Source organism: Hippocampus bargibanti, linkage group LG05 (genome assembly GCF_051943395.1).
Source record: "Hippocampus bargibanti isolate YZ-2025 linkage group LG05, ASM5194339v1, whole genome shotgun sequence".
NCBI lineage: Eukaryota > Metazoa > Chordata > Actinopteri > Syngnathiformes > Syngnathidae > Hippocampus > Hippocampus bargibanti.
The window spans coordinates 26,459,234-26,480,309 of record NC_142738.1 but is presented as its reverse complement, the minus strand read 5'-3'; the positions used below and the strand labels follow the sequence as shown (position 1 = coordinate 26,480,309).

General features: G+C 41.9%; 1 protein-coding gene and 1 long non-coding RNA gene across 4 annotated transcripts in view; one reads left to right on the top strand and one right to left on the bottom strand.

The window, feature by feature from the left end:
• The window catches only part of LOC148898347 (uncharacterized), a 295,352-nt gene that overhangs the window by 186,590 nt on the left and 87,686 nt on the right, over window positions 1-21,076 (top strand). The window lies entirely within an intron of this gene.
• The window catches only part of spon1b (spondin 1b), a 103,312-nt gene that overhangs the window by 24,488 nt on the left and 57,748 nt on the right, over window positions 1-21,076 (bottom strand). For all 3 annotated transcript variants that reach the window (XM_088997507.1, XM_088997509.1, XM_088997508.1), the window contains exons 7-11: window positions 13,440-13,504; window positions 10,691-10,892; window positions 5,917-6,057; window positions 5,492-5,567; window positions 791-973 (exon numbers count right to left, since the gene is read on the bottom strand). In XM_088997507.1, coding sequence (XP_088853633.1) covers window positions 791-973; window positions 5,492-5,567; window positions 5,917-6,057; window positions 10,691-10,892; window positions 13,440-13,504 — 667 coding nt within the window. The remainder of the gene's footprint in view (window positions 1-790; window positions 974-5,491; window positions 5,568-5,916; window positions 6,058-10,690; window positions 10,893-13,439; window positions 13,505-21,076) is intronic.

The window sequence follows — 21,076 nt, the reverse complement described above, 5'->3', positions numbered from 1 at the left end:
GAAACAAGGGCGCTGAAAATCCTACTGACCACTTCACACCCTGCCCACCACCTTTTCCAGCTCCTCCCTCAGACAGGTGCTACCGATCCATGCGCACCAAATCTAGCAGACATTTAAACAGCTTCTTCCCCCAAGCCATTGACTCTCTATACAGTACTTGTGTGTTCTACATAATTGGTCAACAAATCAGTTTCTGATTCTGATGTGAACTATTCTGTAAAGCGGCAGTCCGGTTGTCGAGTGGTTAGCACGCTGACTTCACAGTGCAGAGGTGCAGTATTCCTCTATGGAGTTCGTATGTTCTACTCGTGCCTGTGTGGGTTTTCTCCGGGTCTTCCGGTTTCCTCCCACATTCCAAAAACATGTATGGCAGGCGGATTGAACACCAAATTGTCCCTAGGTGTGAGTGTGAGAGTGCATGGTTGTTTGTCTCTCTGTTGCCTGTGATTGGCTGGCAACTAATTCAGGGTGTACCGTGCCTTGTGCCCGAAGGGATAGACTCCAGCACCCCCCGCGACCCTCGTGAGGATAAAGCGGTCAGGAAGATGAATGAATGAATGAATGTTCTGTTTGTTAGAGCTTAAGCTGTTGTGAAAGCGCGATATCAATAAATGTCTATGTAGGGAATCCAAAAATGAGCCATGTATGGCCACTATTTTCACAAGGGTTGCATACATGGAAATGTTTCTACATTGCTCTGGTTGGATCAAGTTCAGAAAGCATTTGCATCATTTTCTGGAGTGTAACTGGTGAGGAGAGCAATACATGTACAGTATGTCAGAGTACTCACCCTGTATACTGCATCCAGGGCCCATGCAGGGCTGGAAATCTTGAGTGTGGGGACATGGAATGCTGAGGTCAAGCTGGGCTTTAAGCATCCTCTGCCTCATTCGTCGACCTTTTTCACACGATGCACTGCTGCAGGCGGACCAAGGAGACCACCCAGAGTAGATACATGTCTCAGGGGTGTCATCTAGGGCAGACACATTGTAGGTTGGCTTGGTGAAGGGCACAAAGAAAAATACTCTACTTGCAATGTCAATTACTCTTCGGGTGATTTGTATTTATTTATTTTTTAATCTCACATGAAATACCGCACCTCTTGCCAGCAGATCAGACCAAATCAAACATAAGAAGTAAACTGTGATCATTAGTGAGCACCAGGAAACATATGTCCATTGCAGGAATCAATCAAAGTGCTTTCGTTGATTCATAAACCTGCCGGGACAAAAGTAACCCAAATTGGGTGAAATAGCAAACCCAATCCATGGGACAGAAAGGGACAGAGCCAATGTCAGGCTTTTGTGTAGTTTGGACACTTCAGATGTACATTAATACTAATACTAATACTAATACTAATACTAATACTAATACTAATACTAACTAATACTAATACTAATACTAATACTAATACTAATACTAATACTAATAATAATAATAGTAATAATACATTTTAAAAACAAGGCTATAATGATATTTGTGCAAATGACAGATTGTGCACGCAGCAGCCCAAGAGAACCCCTTTGGGTTGGCCATTTGATGCATGGCTGGACTCTGACCAGCCAACTGACTTCCTGCAGCTCCTCACAACTGACAAGCTGCTACCACTAAAAAGGCCAGAAATGTATTATTATTACCACTAAATAAATAAATAAATAAATAAATAAATAAAGCTACTGAATCGGCTATTAAAAATAACAAACTTTCGTATGCAAAGGCAGATTATCTACGCATTAAAATATCAGCCCTTCTCAGTAGTGCCAAACTACCTCCGTCCAACATAACATTAGAAGAGAGAAAGGCGTTAACTACTCTACAAAAAGGCAAAAATATTACTATTTTGCCAGCAGACAAGGGCAGATGCACAGTGCTTCTCAACACATTAGATTATGAAGACAAAATAAATAGGTTAATGAGTGATTCTAACACTTATGAGCAAGTAAAAAGGGACTCTTCCAATAGATACAAGAAAGAATTGATAGACTGTCTCCAAAAGTTAGAGAAAGGAAGACATATAGACAAACAGATGTATTTTAGATTATACCCAGGAGAGGCCACGGCATGTATCTATGGTCTGCCAAAAATACATAAAGAAGGGTTCGCCCTCAGACCCATTGTTTGTAGCATTGACTCCTCTACATACAATGTAGCCAAATATTTAAAAACTATCTTAGCTCCGTTGGTTGGAAACACAGAATAGCACATAGAGAACACCACAGGGTTTGTAGAGAGGATCAAAGACCTCATATTGGAACCTGAGGAAACGTTGGCATCTTACGATGTGACTTCTCTCTTTACATCTGTCCCAACCCCAGCAGCAGTCTCAGTGGTGAGGACGAGACTGCTGGCGGACGTTTCTCTGCATGAAAGAACCAAACTTAAACCGGATCACATCTGCCAATTATTGGAAATCTGCCTTAATACTACGTATTTTCAATTTCGGGAGGAATTTTATAAACAAATTCATGGTTGTGCTATGGGCTCACCAGTTTCACCCATAGTGGCTAATCTGTACATGGAAGAGATGGAGAAACAGGCCCTCACATCCTTCCCGGGGACAAAACCTAGACACTGGTTTAGATATGTGGACGATACTTTTGTCATAATTAAAAAAACAAGCAATTCAATCCTTCACAGATCACCTCAACTCTGTAGACATCAACATTAAATTTACTCGTGAGGACATTAAAGAGAACCAACTGGCCCTCTTGAAATGTAAAGTAATTGTAAAAGGGGACAGAGCGATAAAAACAGAATTCTTTAGGAAGGCTATGCACACTGACCAATACTTACTTTTTGACTCTCACCACCCTTTACAACACAAACTAGGAGTTATCAGAACCCTCCAGCATAGGGCTAAACTAATACCAACTAGCATTGAAGGTAGAGAAAAGGAGTCTAAACATATCAGGAGAGCACTCACTAGTCATTCAACAAATGTCAGAAAGAAAGAATAGGGAATGAAACCAAAAATTATCAAGATACAAAATGAGAGGAGTTGCAGTACCTTACATTGCAGGAGTTTCTGAAAAATTACAAAAAGTCCTTTGGCAACACAAAATTCCTACTTATTTCAAACCGATAAACACTTTAAGGCAAAAATTACTGCATCCAAAAGATAGGCTACCAAATGAAAAAAAAGTAATGTAGTTTATTCAATACATTGTAAGAATGAAAATTGTAAAGAGCAGTACATTGGGGAGACTCAACAAATTTTCAAAAAAAGACTTTATCAACATCACAGGGATAATACTAGTGGGCCTCAATCGGCAGTACATTTGCACCTAAAAGCTAGCAACCACTCATTTGACGACAATGAGGTTAAAATCTTAGCGAAAGAACATATATGGCTTGAAAGGGGGGTAAAAGAAGCGATTCTCATGAAACAACTGAATCTTTCATTAAACCGGTCTGGTGGGGTGAGGTTCAATTTGGATCGTTCATACAATAGCCTGCTCAAGCAACACAAGTTAGGCAACATTAGTAATACTGATGAGGTGATACCGGTGGGAGTGGGGCAAATAGGCCAGTCGTTAGTAAGGAATGTAGGAAAAATCAGTGGGGCCACAGGGAGTGGTCCTCTGCTCCCCCCAACCTGAGAGTAGGGACCTATCATAGCTGTGTCCGGCGCCGCCATGCCTGGACATTAGGGATATATAAATAGGGCCGATACGACCAGTCAGACTTTAGTTCGCTGACGAAGCCTCTTGGATAGGAGGCGAAACGTCTGACACCTTCAAAAAAGTACAGATGACGGCTGAAGAAACCTTCTCATCGATGGACCACTCCTGTACGACTGAGCGCTTACACAGACATAAATAAATAAATAAATAAATAAATAACAAAAAGGTGGGTCTGCAGCAACACAAGCGCAGTGAAACTGGAAAGTACGTTCACACACACGTGCACACGCATGCACACGCATACACACACACACACACACACACACACACACGCACACGCACATGCACGCACACATACATATGCACACACACACACACACACACACACACACACACACACACACACACGCACACACACGCAAACACACGCACACACACAAACACACACACACACACACACACACACACACACACACCCCTCTGGGTGCCCTGCAATTGGCTGGCAACCCTCCTTAATGCCTGATGAAAGCTGAGATAGGCTCCAGTACCCCCCACAACCCTTGTGAGGATAAAGTGGATTGGAGAATGGATAAATGAATGAAAAAATGGATGCATGGATATGGATGGATGGATGGATGGATAGATGGATGGATTTTACTTTGTCAAAGGAAAGTATTCTTTCGATATTTCAGCTGATGAAAAAGAAAAAAAAATAACTCGTATTCAAGTTTAAATTTTACTTGCAGAATGTTTTAACAGAAGCTTGTTTTTGTTTACATCAGTTTTTATTAAATATTGTTATATTTTCATATGAAATTAATGTCTTTTTTTCAAGAGGTTCAATCATTATTTGGGCATGTTGCATGTTTGTATTGCCATATAGCACAATAATTACTGGCCGTTGATAAAATTTGGCAATACTCAGTAAAATCTGTGATTAAAAGTCAAAAGAAAATTGGTGGTATTCAATGTGTTTTTGGGGTGTCAAAGTCTTTTTTAACCGCGGGCCACATCGTAGTTACGGTGTCCTCTCGAGGGCCATTATGAATTTGGGGAAACCATTAGAATGTTTCATCTCCTCCACATATTATATACAGAGTGCACAATAAATTGAGGAATGACTAGTTTTCAAAGCTGCAGTCAAAAATATTGATTGTTATTGTGGTTTAAATATGACAATTTGAAATTTTCCTTTCGGCTGGAGCGAGCATCATGGCACTGTTTGATGGCACATGTTTGATTTGCTTTCGCGGGCCGAATAAAATGATGTGGCGGGCCAGATTTGCCCCCCGGGCCTTGACTTTGACACCTGTGCGTTAAGGCGGGGTTTAAATATCTAATAGACCAAAATAAAAATTTTGGTCTAAACGCAAATCTAAGTGACAGGTGTCCCGGAACCAAGGCGGGCAATAGGCGGGTTACACTCTATAATCATCCCAGCCAATCGCATGACAAAAAGAGACGAACAACCATTTGCACTCACAGTCACACAGAAGGACAATTTCCCATATTCTTGACACATGAAAGGGAAGTAGAGTACCTGGAAAATGAAAGTACAACATATTTGCGACAGCAATCAGTGAAATTATTATCTTTTGCAAAAGTTATTCGGGTTATGGTCTCGACAATTTGTTTAACTGAAAGATTTACTGCAGTTATGATGGAAATGATATTGGAAGTATAAAAAAGCACATCATATAATAAAGGGGAGTCATGTGATTTTCTTTCTTGGAAGAAGTCTTCCTTCTTTGTCCCACGCCACAAAGATGAGTGTCTGATTTACATAGCCCAATCATGGTTTTTAGAACTATGCCACACAAATGTAGAAAAATGTTTGGCTCCTCTCAGGGGTTGTTCTACGGCTTCACCTTTCTCAGTTTCCTCCTGACCAAGGTCTGCTACAATGTCATCAATGCTGTCTGGGACCACATTACACTGCTCACCCTATGTAAAGACAAAGGCAACAGGGATCAATTAAAAAATATATATAATAATACCCACATTTGTCCAAAACATAAAGCTAAAAGGTATGTAAAACATAATAGAAAACATGTACAAAAATAATATGTTCAATGTATTCCACAAAAAAACAAAGGTGAATTAGCAGGTTTTTGGTGTGATTTTATTTTATTGATACTGTGATTGAATTTGCATATTTAAAGTTCACTGTGACTATTAAAAAATAACATTGATCTGATAAAGTTTAGCAATATCAACTGACTGGTTAAAATTTAACTAACAAAGGGGAAATATAGTTATTCACTGCACAGTAAAAAAGAGAACTATTTCTTACCTTTCTCGCGATACGCTCCACCACTACCTTGGCCGCAGGGGTAATCGCACCACCCTCTGGGTCATAGAAGGGGCTCTGAGGATGATCCAAACTAGTTAAAGGGCGAATTTTCTCTTGGGGGTTGATGGGCTTGTTTGGTGACTAAAAAGGAAGAAAAAAATACAATAATATAAAAAAGCAGGTAAGTGTGAAGCAATACAAAAAAATGGGGATAAATAAGGGTTCCGTAAAAACACAAAAACCAACGTACTGTAAACACAAGTGTCTATTTAAAGGACAACCGACGTCAAATGACTTCTACTGAGCGTATTTTACAAAACTTCCATATAGCCATACTTTACGTTTTAAGACTCGCACTGAATATTCGGAAGCCTTGTTTTCCAATTGGTGACGATTCCTGACGTGACGTGACGTGACGTCAGAACGCCCCTGACCGAGAAAGTGACACACAATGCATTTTGGGTACTTTGTTTGGTCTGAAAACATCGTGTTGATGGCGAAATTAGAAGGAAAACACAAATAACGTGATGGTGAATCGTTGTGTGTTGCACCAAGACAAGTATTTAATACTAGTTGACACAAATTCCCAGCAGACAAATCAGCCCATTTCCAACAGAGCTTGGACACCATCTTGTGACTGGGAGCTACAGTCTTGTGCATTTTCGGATTGTCAGCATCGCTCAAGGAGGAGACTTTACTGACAGCTCAGTACTGTTTTTGAATGGGAGGAAGGTCGGGCCATTCATTGTGCTCTGGGGCCATTGTGCTTTTTTGCGCCTGTAATGGGCAGCATCTTCACAGCACCGCTTTGTTCAGCGGAGAGGTCGGTGCTGTTGGACAGTTTGCAGCTAGATGAATGCATCGCTTGAGGAGCCCGCGATAAGAAGGAGCGTCAGGGCAGAGCGCCGATGCGGATGTGGAACTGTCGCGGCTTGGAATTGAAAGATTTATGTGGGACAGAAGATTTAAGAACAATCTATTCGTCAATGAATGCTACAGCTGCGTGTTTGCTTTCAACATTTAGGTTGTAGTCGACGTGCACATTCCACCATGATGTCCCTGATCCACTGGTGAAGTGACGCTTTGATCATCTCCTCTTTCATGTGGAACTGCTTTGTGTAACAAAGTACCCTCTTTGTGCTTAAGAAAATGTTTAAGAATGAATGACTCTCTGTGTCTTTGTGTTGTCATGTTATTTTTTTTTTTTTTTTTTTTTTTTTTACTTCAAGACGGCGCCGCGAGAGTGGCTGTCTTTCCAGCAGCTCATGTATTTTGTTTTTCTACTTTCATTCCTTTCGATGAAAAGGTTTCTTCAGCCGTCATCTGTACTTCTTTGAAGGTGCCGGACGTTTCGCTTCTTATCCAAGAAACTTCGTCAGCAAACTAAAGTCTTGCTGGTATTTTAGGCCCTATATATATATCCCTACTATCCAGACATGGCGGTGCTATGATAGGTCCCTACTCTCAGGTTGGGGGGAGCAGAGGACTACTCCCTGCAGCTGCTCTACTGATAGTTCCTATAGTTCTGACTAACGACTGATTGACCCACTTCGACCGGTATCACCTCGTCAGTATTACTAATCCTATGTTGCGTAAGCAGGCTATTGTATGAACGATCCAAATTGAACCTCACCCCACCAGACCGGTTTAATGAAAGATTCAGTTGTTTTATGAGAATCACTTCTTTTACCCCCCTTACAAACCATATATGTTCTTTCGCTAAGATTTTAACCTCATTGTCGTCAAATGAGTGGTTGCTAGCTTTTAGGTGCAAATGTACTGCCGATTGAGGCCCACTAGTATTATCCCTGTGATGTTGATAAAGTCTTTTTTTGAAAATTTGTTGAGTCTCCCCAATGTACTGCTCTTTACAATTTTCATTCTTACAATGTATTGAATAAACTACATTACTTTTTTTTTTCATTTGGTAGCCTATCTTTTGGATGCAGTAATTTTTGCCTTAAAGTGTTTACCGGTTTGAAATAAGTAGGAATTTTGTGTTGCCAAAGGACTCTTTGTAATTTTTCAGAAACTCCTGCAATGTAAGGTACTGCTACTCCTCTCCTTTTTGTATCTTGATAATTTTTGGTTTCGTTCCCTATTCTTTCTTTCTGACATTTGTTGAATGACTACTGAGGGTACCCACAGTTAGTGAGTGCTCTCCTGATATGTTTTGACTCCTTTTCTCGACCTTCAACGCTTGTTGGTATTAGTTTAGCCCGATGCTGGAGGGTTCTGATAACTCTTAGTTTGTGTTGTAAAGGGTGGTTAGTATTGCATAAGTATAAGTATTGGTCAGTGCGCGTGGCCTTCCTAAAGACTTCTGTTTTTAGCACTTTGTCCTCTTTTATAATTACTTTACAATCCAAAAAGGCTAGTTGGTTCTCTTTAATGTCCTCAATAGTAAATTTAATGTTGATGTCTACCGAGTTGAGGTGATCTGTGAAGGATTGAATTTCTTGTTTTTTAATTATGACAAAAGTATCGTCCACATATCTAAACCAGTGTCTAGGTTTTGTCCTCAGGAAGGATGTGAGGGCCTGTTTCTCCATCTCTTCCATGTACAGATTAGCCATAGGCAATCAGGCCAGTAGTTAGTCAGAACGATAGGAACTATCAGTGGAGCAGCTGCAGGGAGTAGTCCTCTGCTCCCCCCAACCTGAGAGCAGGGACCTATCATAGCACAGTCCGGCACCGCCGTGTCTGGACAGTAGGGATATATATAGGGCCTAAACTACCAGTAATACTTTAGTTTGCTGACGAAGTTTCTTGGACAAGAAGCGAATTCGTCCGACACGTCAAAGAAGTACAGATGACGGCTGAAGAAACCTTTTCACCGATGGACCACTCCTGTACGACTGAGAGCTTCCACAGATGTTCCATTCCTTTCATAACTTTGCTGCTGTGAAATGTAAATTTCTCCACTGCGAGACTAATAAAGGCAAATCCAATCCAATGCAATCCAATCCAAACATTTATGATTTCCTGTTCAGAACTATTTGAATAATATTCATAACTGGATGAGTAACTAGAAAGCATCTTCTCTGAATCAGAAGCCATTGTTTTGATTGTAGAGCAAGGCAAGTCGTCCTGGCGTGACGTCATAAACAAGGGGAACCTTCTGAAACTCGCCACTTGTTTTTTGGGACAGTTTAAGTCATTTTTATTGGTGTTTTGCATTTGACTAAAACTATCAGCCTGTGTGTTTTGGGTATTTAAGATGCTGGAAAACATTTTTCTGATGTCAGTTAGGAAACAAATAAATAGTGTCGGTTGTCCTTTAAGGGACACACATACAACTGACTCCAGCAATGACAACAGAGGCAGATATAAATAGGTTGATACAACAAGCTCCAATGCCCATACATTACATTACATTACATTTTCAGGGACCCTCTTCTCTGCTAACATGGCCACCACCTATAGCCATCAATTGTTTTTGATGGAAAATCACTCTTGCACAACATTGCTGCCAAGCTGCTGTAAATGTTTAACCTCTTAGTGTCTACTGAAAGTCTCTCAACGAAACTACAAAAGTGACAACAGAGCTAGTCTCTGCCTGTTGATAGATATCAAGTAGACATCAATTAGATATCAAGTAGACATGATGAACTTAGTACAACGACGTTGTGATAATCATGTAACTAACAAACTTAATGCAATACAATACATATTGATTTATATAGAGCTTTAATAAAAGCTGAAGCTGTAACAAAGCGATAAACAAAACACTTAACATAAAGTAAAATAATAAACACAAAACATAACATAAAACATGGACAGTCGTGCAATCTGGAGCACTTTTCCCTCATACGCTTTGTTGTTTAAAGCTATTTAATGGACAACCGCCGTCTCCGGACAAGTTGTGTCCATAATTTGTAAAATGGCTTCAAAAGACTTCTACTGGGCGGATTTTAATAAGATTCCACCGCATATTGGTATATTTTACATTTTAAGACTCGCGCTGAACATTCAGGAAGTCTTGTTTTTGAGTTGGTGACGAGTCCTCACGTGACGTCAGAAAAGAACCGCCTCCTGACCGTAAAAAAGACGCATTGTCGCGTCTTTCCATCACGTCAATGTATTTTGCTCTACTGTTTTTTTGAAACCCTTCTGTTACATCCAAAAGCCGCCAGCAGAAGGAGTCCAAGCTCCATGCAAGGAATGTATCAGCCTGTGGAAACGGGCTGATTCATTCCTCACAGGAGCTGGTCGGCATTTTTCTGCCTCTTTTGTGGGACGTTACATTGCAGTCCAGATGCCTCAAAATGACACGGAAAGACTTCTTTAATCGATGGCAAACATGTATGCTTTCCTCTTCAGAACTATTTGAATCATATTCATCACTGGATGTGTAACAAGAAAGCATATTACCCAAATCTGAAGCCATTGTTTTTATTCTCCAGCAATGCAAGACGTCTTGGCGCGACGTCACGAACTGGGGGCGGGCCTTTGTGAAAATGCCCAATTCACAGCTCAATTTTTTGCAGATTTTGGACACTTTAAGTCATTTTTAGTGGTGTTTTGCATTTGACTAAAAATATCATACTGCGTGTTTTGGGTATTTTAGATGCTATAAAACGTTTTTCTGATGTCAGTTAAAAAACAAAAAAGGGACGTTGGTTGCCCTTTAAGATGAAAGATATTTGAGAAGTTTTTATCTGATTAGACAGGGTCTATTTGGTTCTGCATTTGTTAAATTGAGCTTCTACTGTATCTGATATGTAGAGTTGGAAAAGTAATGGCAAGGGAAACTATAATTCGATGAAATTACTTCATATGTGATACCACCATCAGTGCCGGCATCCCAGGGTATAAGGTCTGTTACCAGCCGCTGGACCCAGCCACACTCTTTGGTACAGAGGTCCTCTCCTGACAGCCCCACATTCCAGTCAGGACTGGGCCCGAGCATGGTGAGGAAGGACATCAAGTGGCGGTTCTGATCAACAGAGAACTCAGCAGATGGAGCTGCTCGACTGCGGAGAAACCGAGAGAAAAATTGACTGTATATACACAAGCGCGCGCGCACACACACACACGCGCACGCACACACACGCGCACACACACACACACACACACACACACACACACACACACACAAACACGCACACACACACACAAACACGCACACGCACACAGGGACACACACAAACACACACTGCACTATACAGTACATGGTGCTAACACCCACTCTGAAAACAATGGTCGATAATGAAATTACATCCTGTGATTGATTGGTGACCCAACGTGAAGTGACATTGCCTCCAGCTCTCCATCAACATTTACGAGGACAAGTGATACATAAATGTGTGATCGATACTGCTTGTAAATTTTATTACCATTCACGCCAGGGTAAATTACATATAGTTAAGTTACACACACTAAAAAAGTAATTAAAATATTGAAGAGCTACAGTATGACTGTTAATTGTAGTTATGCACCACAGGAGCATACTTTTACAATCAACATCACTTATAGTTTTAGGGGTGCAGAGTCGACCTCTAAAATACTCCAGTTTTGGATACTTCCCATTTGTAAAGCCCTTGTTATGTACTAGGAGTATTTCTTACCTTGTGCAACTGGGGTTTGAAATGATCAAATAATCATATATTTGACCCAGCAATGATGTATGCAATGAAGTCATTTTCAGCTAAGTAATATAAAGTGTTCTATTTTAAGTTAATTTTCCACAGGGAGCGACATCAAACATGCACATCGTAGCGAAACCAGGATCACACATGTCCACAATTTCAGATGATAAAAAGCTACCATGATGAAGGTCTACAAAAAAACAAAAAGCAAAACAAAAACATTCAGACAGCTATACATCAGAAGAATGTGTGTAATGCATACAATGAGCCTGATTGTGTAAAAACCAGTTCAGAATTAAATTAGTTTCTGTCAAAAATCAGGTCACTTTGCATTTTCCAGAAATCAACGTCAAGTAAATTTGTGAGTGAGTTGTGAGTTTTTATATCATAAATTGTAATCTATTCTTGCTTAACTGCGTGCTATTTCATGATGCAACATATATTAGACTGAAGAGTGACATGAGTGAATCATTATTAATAATCTGTGAGTAAAATATTTTTTTAATTAATAATACTCATTATTGTAAGAATTGTAATGCTATGTGCTCCCCACCCTCACCCTCTGAGAAACAGAATTATTGTGTAGTACTTAAATCAAAATCTGAGGTAACAGAAAAGAGGTAGCTCACTTCCATTGCAATTACATGCCTGCTGCACACACATACATAATCAGATTACAGGACCATGTATTTTTCATTGAAAATTGAGATTATTCCTCCTTATTATGGTGGAGGGGTTTTGTGCATGATCATTTGAGCAAAGATTTCAGGGTCAGGGTGACCCTGGACAACAGGGTCGAGGACAGGGGTCAACCCGCCGACCCCCCCTACTTTCACCCCCTGCTGCGGCTCCCTGCGGCTTTAGAAAATAAATAATGAGTATTTAATTTAATGTATATTATTTTAGTTCGTTCGTTTTCAAAATGTAATTCTAAATTTGAAGATTATGGTGATTATAAATAATACAAAATAAAACATATTCAATCTTTTTGTCACTCATAATATACATCACAACCATCGACAGTGGACATATATCCGGTCACAACCGCCAAATTGCACACGATTTCTTGAATTTTTCGGCCCCCAGGTAGGCCAACTATAGATAAATCTAAGAAAAGAAAAGGCAGAATCGTTCGCCTTCACTGCTGACGAGACGAGTTTACCGGTATGCTTTATATGTAATGAGAAGTTAGCAAACAACAAAAAGTCAAATGTCGCAAGACATTTCCAGAACAAACACATAGCCTTTGCTCAAAAATATCCGGATGGAGATGAGATAAAAAGAGCCGTTTCAGAACTGATGCGGAAGGCTGATCAGAGCAAAAATCATTTTATGAAGTGGATGAAATCTACAAATTCAGTTACATATGCTAGTTTTGTGGCCGCTCAGGAAATAGTCAGGCACGGGAAGCCGTTCACAGACGGAGAATATATAAAAGAATCATTCATTAAGATGTCAGAACATGTATTCACAGACGTTAAAAACAAGAGTGAAATTGTGCACAAAATCAGAGAAAAGTAATCTTCAACCCAACGTCTTTTTTTCGGAGTTAATTTCGCTTCTCTGTAACAGTTCATTGATTCATAAATGCAACACATTATAGTTTGTTTCTGCATATATAGAGGTAAAAAACGATGATGAAAAGATGCAGTGTTGTCTTCATTTTAAATGTCAAAAGGATTTTGTGGCTCCCAGTGTTTTCTTTTCTGTGGGAAATGGGTCCAAATGGCTCTCTGAGACGTAAAGGTTGCCGACCCCTGGTCTAGGAAAAAGCATGGTTCAAATAACCCCTTATTATGGACAAAATTGATGGATTGCTGGGATGCTGCTCACTGGAGTGCTTTACTAATATTGTAATAATTGAGAATCTAATTTCAATGATCTCTTAGGTGCCTTTCTCCACTGGTGAAAGTAACAGAGTGTAATACTTACAGGTTGAGTGGCTGCCAGGCTGGCCATTGAGCTTTGGTTTTAATGACAGTCAGAACTTCATCACCCTATACAGAAAGAGACATAATAATAATAATAATAATAATAATAATAATAATAATAATAATAATAATAATAATAAGAAGAAGAAGAAGAAGAAGAAGAAGAAGAAGAAGAAGAAGAAGAAGAAGAAGAAGAAGAAGAAGAAGAAGAAGAAGAAGAAGAAGAAGAAGAAGAAGAAGAATCTAATAAGCTTGAAGAAGAAGAATCTATGAAATTCACTAACAGAAACAAGTTCAAACAAACTAATTTCACTGATTTGACATTCCAGACACATTAAACTCATTCACTGCCATCCATTTTCCGTACCGCTTATTCCTCACTAGGTTCGCTGGGGGTGCTGGAGCCTAACCAAGCTGTCTTCGGGCACGAGGCGGGGTACACCCTGAATTGGTTGCCAGCCAATTGCAGGGCACACAGAGACAAACAACAGTCACTCTCCCACAATTTGGAGTGTTCAATCTGCCTGCCATGCATGTTTTTGGAATGTGGGAGGAAACCGGAGGACCCGGAGAAAACCCACGCTGGCCCGGTGAGAACATGCAAACTCCACACAGGGAGGCCTGAGCGGAACACGAACCGTCGACCTCTGCACTGTGAAGGCGGCATGCTAACCACTCGACTACCGGGCCGCGGGTAATCTATTATGCAGTGTATGAAATTATTGTGACTTTTAGTATAGTTAGCTGCGTGCGTTAGTGTGGCAAAGCAATTGTGTTAATCCATGTGTATAAACCACATAATTGAAGAACTCTATAATTCATCAAGCCCATGTCATGTGTAATGAGTGAAATATATGGTGCAGTCGTTTTAGGAAATATGACATATAGCTATATGACTCATTTAATTAATAACAGAATGAGGGAGTCGTTTGGTCAACAGAGATCACAACTCCTCATCTCGAGCACACAGAACAATAGGAGGGAATTGAGCCACTTTCAAGTGTAAGAAGGTCAAATACAGTGGGGCCTTGGCTTATGAACTTAATTAGTTCCCAGACAGAGTGTGTCAGGCGAAAAGTAAGTATCCCAAAAAATAGAAAACCATTAAAATGAGAAAAATCTGTTCCCAGGTCTCCATAAAATATCATTTTCAACTAAATAAGCCTTAAAGGACAACCGACGTCGCCGTACAAGTTGTGTCCATAATTTGTAAAATGGCTTCAAATGACTTCTACTGGGCATATTTTACAAAGATTCCACCGCACATAGCTATATTTTACGTTTTAAGAAGAGTCCTCACCCTACGTCACTGAAGGAACACCCCTGACCGAGAAAGAACATACCTTGCATCACCTCAATGCATTTCGCAATACTTTATTTGGTCTGAAAACTTCGTGTTGATCCGTGTTGATGGCGAAATTAGAAGGAAAACACATAAATAACGCAATGGTGAATCCTTGTGTTTTGTGGCACCGAGCATCTATTTGATATTCACTGACAAGAAATTGTAAGGAATTAATCAGCCCGTTTCCACCGAGCTTTCCACTGCGATTTGTCGCCCTATTCTGCCTCTTTTCGGTGCTACACCCCCCCCCCCCCCAGATGACACACATTCGTGCTACATTTCCCCCCTGAAAATGACACGGAATAAATTCTTTAATCGATTGCAAACATTTATGCTTTCTTCTTCAGAACTATTTGAATCATATTCATAACTGGATGAGTAACAAGAAAGAATATTCTCCGAATATGAAAACATTGTTTGGATTCTCGAGCAAGGCAAGACGTCTTGCCGTGACACCACGAACATGGGGGCGGGGCCTTCTGAAACTGGAAAGTTCCGGTCTCAAATTTAAGTAGTTTTTAGACACTTTAAGTAATTTTTATTGGTGTTTTGCATTTGACTAAAAATATCAGCCCGCGTGTTTTGGGTATTTAAGATGCTCTAAAATGTTTTTCTGATGTCAGTTAGGAAACAAAAAAGTGACATCGGTTGTCCTTTAAAACAACACACAACATACTTTATTCTATGTATAATAAATGTGCCATTGTATTGTAATGAAAGAAATACACTGCACTGTATAAAAGAGTCACTTTATTTACATTTGTGATGTCGTTGATGGCTCTTAATTGACACCTGTCGCTTTCTGACTTGTAAGGTCTTGCGAAACTGAGGCATTACATTATCGTTCATCATGTTGATGATTCTCATAGCCACAGTCTTTTCTGGATGGAACTGTTCAATAAAAGCCTGCACATCACAAATTCTTCCATGCTGCTTTCAAGGATCGAAGGGTAACATCATGCCAAGCCTTTTCTATCAGCTGAACACAATGATACTGTCAGGTTCCGAGCGTGACAGGGATAGCTGACTCGTCGGAACGTTAATAAAAAGGGTTAGATGCGTAAGCAGGCGGCAGAGGCGTAAGTGCTGGCAGAGGTTTTATTACAACAAGAGGCGCGAGTCCGATGATTCCACGGACCTGGATTGACGCGACAAAAGAAGGCGGTCAGGGGCGATCCGTCAAGCCTCTCAAGCTAGGCAAAATAAAATGGCACGCCAGGGTGAAAAAACTCACGATCCCGGAAAGCAACAAACCTACGTGATCGCGACTAACAATCACCTCGGGCGAAGCAAACTCTTGTGCTGGCAAGTCCAAGACACTAATGAGGCGCGAGGCGTCGTAATCATGTCACTGGTGAGGTGACAGCGACTCGTTGAAATGTCCCAGTATCGGTGATGAGGGGATTGACAGCAGCTGGCGGAGGTCGGGAGCGGCGGCCCCACCCCAGCTGTCAACTCGCACATGACAAGTTCGGTGTCATTAGTCACGTGAAAGCATTGCGTAAATAACGCATTTGTATAAAGCTTTGTTGCGAAGGATGGTAGGAATGGTGGACTTAGCAAATGGGTACCGGGCTCTTTATTTGTCGAATGGTAGTAGAAAGTTACTCTCAGGGAAATGACACACAGCGTGGGAAATGTGTCAGGCTGAGATTTACATGAAAGCCACGGTGCGCACCTGTGACGGCACAAACGCACACCCCGGTTCATGTTTCTCAATGATCTCCTTCTTCTCCTCGACTGTAATTTTGTTTTGTGTCTTCTTTGGCTGAACATGTGCCTGTGGTGGGTTCTTTTTCGTTCCCATAACAGTAAAAGTATCGTTGAAGACGATCGACCTGTTCCGATAAAAGGGGTGTGGAAAGGTAGGCCGGCTGGGGCGCTGTTCGGTCGTGTGCTTTGGTGTTCTTCCGCCGAAGATTATTCCGCCAGCCGTGGTGGGGGGTGTGTATCGTGAAAAGTAGTGCTTAATCTACGGTTTAATTTTCATAAATTTAACGTTCGTAAACCGAATAGTTCGTAAGACAAGGTGTTCGTAAACCGAGGCCCCACTGTATGCTGAGCTTGCAGCAGAGTGCTAACAAGTCGAGGTAGGATGCAGAGGTTTTGTTAGGCTGTCAATCACACATCATCCGAAGGTTGCAGAAGTGAGCGGTGGGAGACACAAATAACCCAGACAATACCACAGGGTGGAAACCTGCTATGTCCCTGCTTCGCCACCAGAAGATGAGTAAAATTGGATTTGGATGCTTATAACGTATTACTGGCGAGCCTTCTCAGTTGCTGCCCCGCCCTCTGTAACTGTATACCTCCTCTTCTTCTTATTTTCCTTTCAAGGGGTCGCTACAGCGAATCAGTGTCCTCCATCTTCAGAGGTTTGATTTGCATGTTTGTTTTGGCCAGGCTTTTACGGCGGATGCCTTTCCTGACACAACCCTCTGTATTCATCCGGGCTTGGGACCGGCACAAGATGACACTGGCTTGTGTCCCCCTGTGGCTAGAGAACAAGCAACTCCATGAACTTAATAAAGATGAAGATGCTCAGAAAAAGTTTCAGTCCGTCAAATAATTTCTTAAAACTCACCTGTTCCGCAATGCTTTTAACACTACTTAATCTTGTGTAGCCAGTGTTTCTTTGTTTTTATTCTTTAAAATTAATTATTAATAAAGAAGCAGTAAATAAAAGCATGTCATTTTTGTGAAGCTCTCTCTAAAATGCTACAATCAATGGCAATCATTGCAGCTCTCAACCAAAACCATTCCAGTGATCAAATGCATTGTTTTGGGTGGCCGTTTAATCCCAAATTTGTAATGACTTTTGGGATTCTAAAGAAATCCTTTCTGCCCTTTCTCCCGACAATTACAGCCAAAAATGACATATGTACAAGTCATGAGGAATGGAAAATGACACTCGGTTTGTGGGGCTGGCCTTTTAATATCTTCTTTTTCCTTTCGGCTTTTCCCTTCACGGGGTTGCCACAGCAAATCAGTGTGCTCCATCTTTAGAGGTTTGATTCACATGGCTGGCCTTTTAATATATCCACTGGTAATGCATTGTGGAAAATTTTGAAAAGACCGTGCTGTGAGATCTTGGATACATGATCAGACGACAAGTGAGGTACTTGGGTCGTCTCGTGTCAAGTGATGGTGTCCGCATAGACCCTAAAGACCTGGAAGCCGTTTTGCAGTTAAAAGAGAGAGAACCACGCAATGTAGGGGAAGTCAGAGCTCTATTGGGGTTCTTGGGCTACTATAGATCCTTCGTACAGGACTTTGCCAGGATTGCACGGCCGCTGTTTAAACTGGTAGAGGGGGCCACTCAGCCTGACCAGAGGCCAGTTCACAACACCGCTGCACGCCAAAGGAAAGTCACCAAGTTAGGCCAGCTTCCCTCTGGTAACCCTGTTCAGTGGGGCCCCGAACACAGTGCTGTGGTCTCCCGCCTGGTAGATGTATTCACTGGTCCACCTATTTTAGCCTACCCAAACTTTAATCTGCCCTTTGTGTTAAATACGGACGCATCCAATGAAGGTCTGGGGGCTGTGCTTTATCAGCAGCAGGGAGATAAACTTCGCGTTGTTGCTTATGGATACAGAACACTCTCACCTTCAGAGAAAAATTATCATCTCCATTCTGGAAAGCTTGAGTTTCTGGCGTTGAAGTGGGCAATCTGCGACAAATTTCGAGATTATCTCTACTATGCACCCACATTCACTGTGTACACGGACAATAACCCTCTCGCGTATGTCCTAAGCACGGCCAAACTCAATGCTGCCGGACATCGCTGGGTGGGTGAATTGGCGGATTTCCACTTCACAATAAAGTACAGGCCAGGCAAGGCGAATGCTGATGCTGACACACTGTCGCGTTATCCAGTTAAGCTGGAGGGACACACAGAGGAGTACACTGAAACTTTGCCCCCAGACGTGGTTTCCACCATATGGCAGGGGGACAAGGCTGTGGCTGAGGAGGATGTGCCATGGATGGCGGTGTTGCAACTCACCTCTGATGGTGAGGATTTTCTTCCGGTGACAGTCCCCGTTATCACTCCAGATGATATCAGAGCTGCTCAGGAAGAGGATGTGTCAATCTCTGAGGTAATGACACTGAAGAGGAGGGGATGGAACCCCAATGACAAATATAAAAGACAAATGGGACCAGAGGCAAGGAGACTAGTACACGAATGGAATAGACTGAAACTGGACAAGGGGATTTTATACAGACAGGCGGGGAAATGGAAACAGCTCGTTCTCCCTAGTAAGCTGAAGTCGACGGTGCTTAAACACCTGCATGATGACATGGGTCATGTTGGAGCTCACAAGGTGATCAACCTTGGCCATTCATGCAGCACGAAATAGAAAACTATGTCATTCGCCAGTGTTCCTGCATTAAACAGAAACGACCCACCATTCCGGAAAAAGCACCCATGGGCAACATCACGACTAGTGCCCCATTTGAGCTCATTTCTATTGATTATCTCCATCTGGAGCCAAGTAAAGGAGGCTATGAGTATATTCTAGTCCTGGTAGACCACTTTACTCGTTTTGCACAAGCCTACCCGACTAAGAATAAGTCAGGCAAGGTTGCTGCTGAGAAAATCTTTAGTGATTTTATTCCACGGTTCGCTTATCCAGAGAGACTACATCATGATCAAGGTCGGGAGTTTGAAAACAGTCTATTCCAGCAGCTTCAACAGTTGTCTGGCATTGCGCATTCCCGAACCACCCCATACCATCCGAAGAGCAACCCTGTAGAACGTCTGAATAGAACATTGTTACAGATGCTACGCACTCTCCAAGAAGAAAGGAAAGCTGAGTGGAAAGACTATTTGCCTCATGTAGTTCATGCGTACAACTGTACAAGGCATGAGTCCACTGGCTATTCACCGTTCTTCCTCCTCTATGGAAGGTCTCCCCGGTTGCCCATCGACTTAGTTTTTGGTCTGACAGCGGACGAAGAAGTAAAAAGCCGACAGAAATATGCACGTAAGTGGGCCTGTCCAATGCAAGATGCTTATAGAATTGCCTCCGAGAACAGTCGAAAGAGCTCTAAAAAAAGGAAGAAATACTATGACCGTGGTGTTAAAGGCATTGCACTCCAGCCATGGGATCGTGTACTTGTCAGGAACCTATCTGAGAGGGGTGGACCTGGCAAGCTCCGGGCTTACTGGGAGGAAAAAGTCCACAGGGTCACTGAAAGAATGGGAGATGGACCAGTGTACAAGGTTCAGGCAGAAAACGGAGACAAAACTACCCGTGTGTTGCACCGTAATCTCCTAATGTCTGTCAATGATTTGCCAGTTGAACAGCCAAATAAACAGAAAAAACAGCTACACAGACAGGCAAATAAGCAGAAAAAACAGCTAGACAGACAGGCTTATAGCAGGTAAGCAGTTGGGCAGGAGTCTGGATATTCAGATGAAGAGGAGGGATGTTCATACAATCTCCAAAGGTTACCTGTGTATACAAGGAAGACAGGCAATCATCAGGTGTCTCAACCTGAACCGCACAATTTAAGAGCTGTGGCATCGGAATTCCACCCCCAGGCACAAACTACGGAACCAGAGGATGGGCAGCAGCTAGAGGAAGCGTTTCCATTGGTCGTACCAGCATCATTACCAAAACCAACACCAGCTGACAGCCTGCCTGCGGAGGGAAGGCCGGAACAACTTGTAATGGATGATAATGAGGGTGATGCAGGAGCGCCGGCGGAGTTGGTGGAATCGGACACCGCGTCACAAAGTGGAATGGAATCGCTGCCACGAAGGTCTACTCATACTCTAAGACCCAGAGAGATATTCACATATGAACACTTGGGTCATCCATCATACCAGGCCTGGAGACCTGGGGCAAATGTGTTGTATACTTGCATGCCTTACCCCACGACTCATTATCTAGTGCGACCTGAACACTATTGCTACCCTACCTCGACGGTATGGACTTGAATGTAGTTGCATTTGAATGTGATTGACACCACCCGACGGAGACCAGACAGATGACTGTGCTTCTACTGGTACTGGATTACTTGTTGGTATAGTCAAGATGTCGGGGGACATCTTTTGAAACAGGGGAGAGTGTAGGGGGTTAGAAACGACCTCTGTTATTGTATGTTAGTCGATTAGACTACCAAGCCAGGAGAGGGCGCTACGCGCCTGTGGATGGAACAGAGGAAGGCGATGTAGGCTCAGCTCACGCATGCGCAGTTGTCATAAATGCCGTTGTGTGAAGCTGATTAACACGGTTGTCTCGTTCACAGGTATTCAAAATAATAAGTGCTAGACATTCTCAAGATGT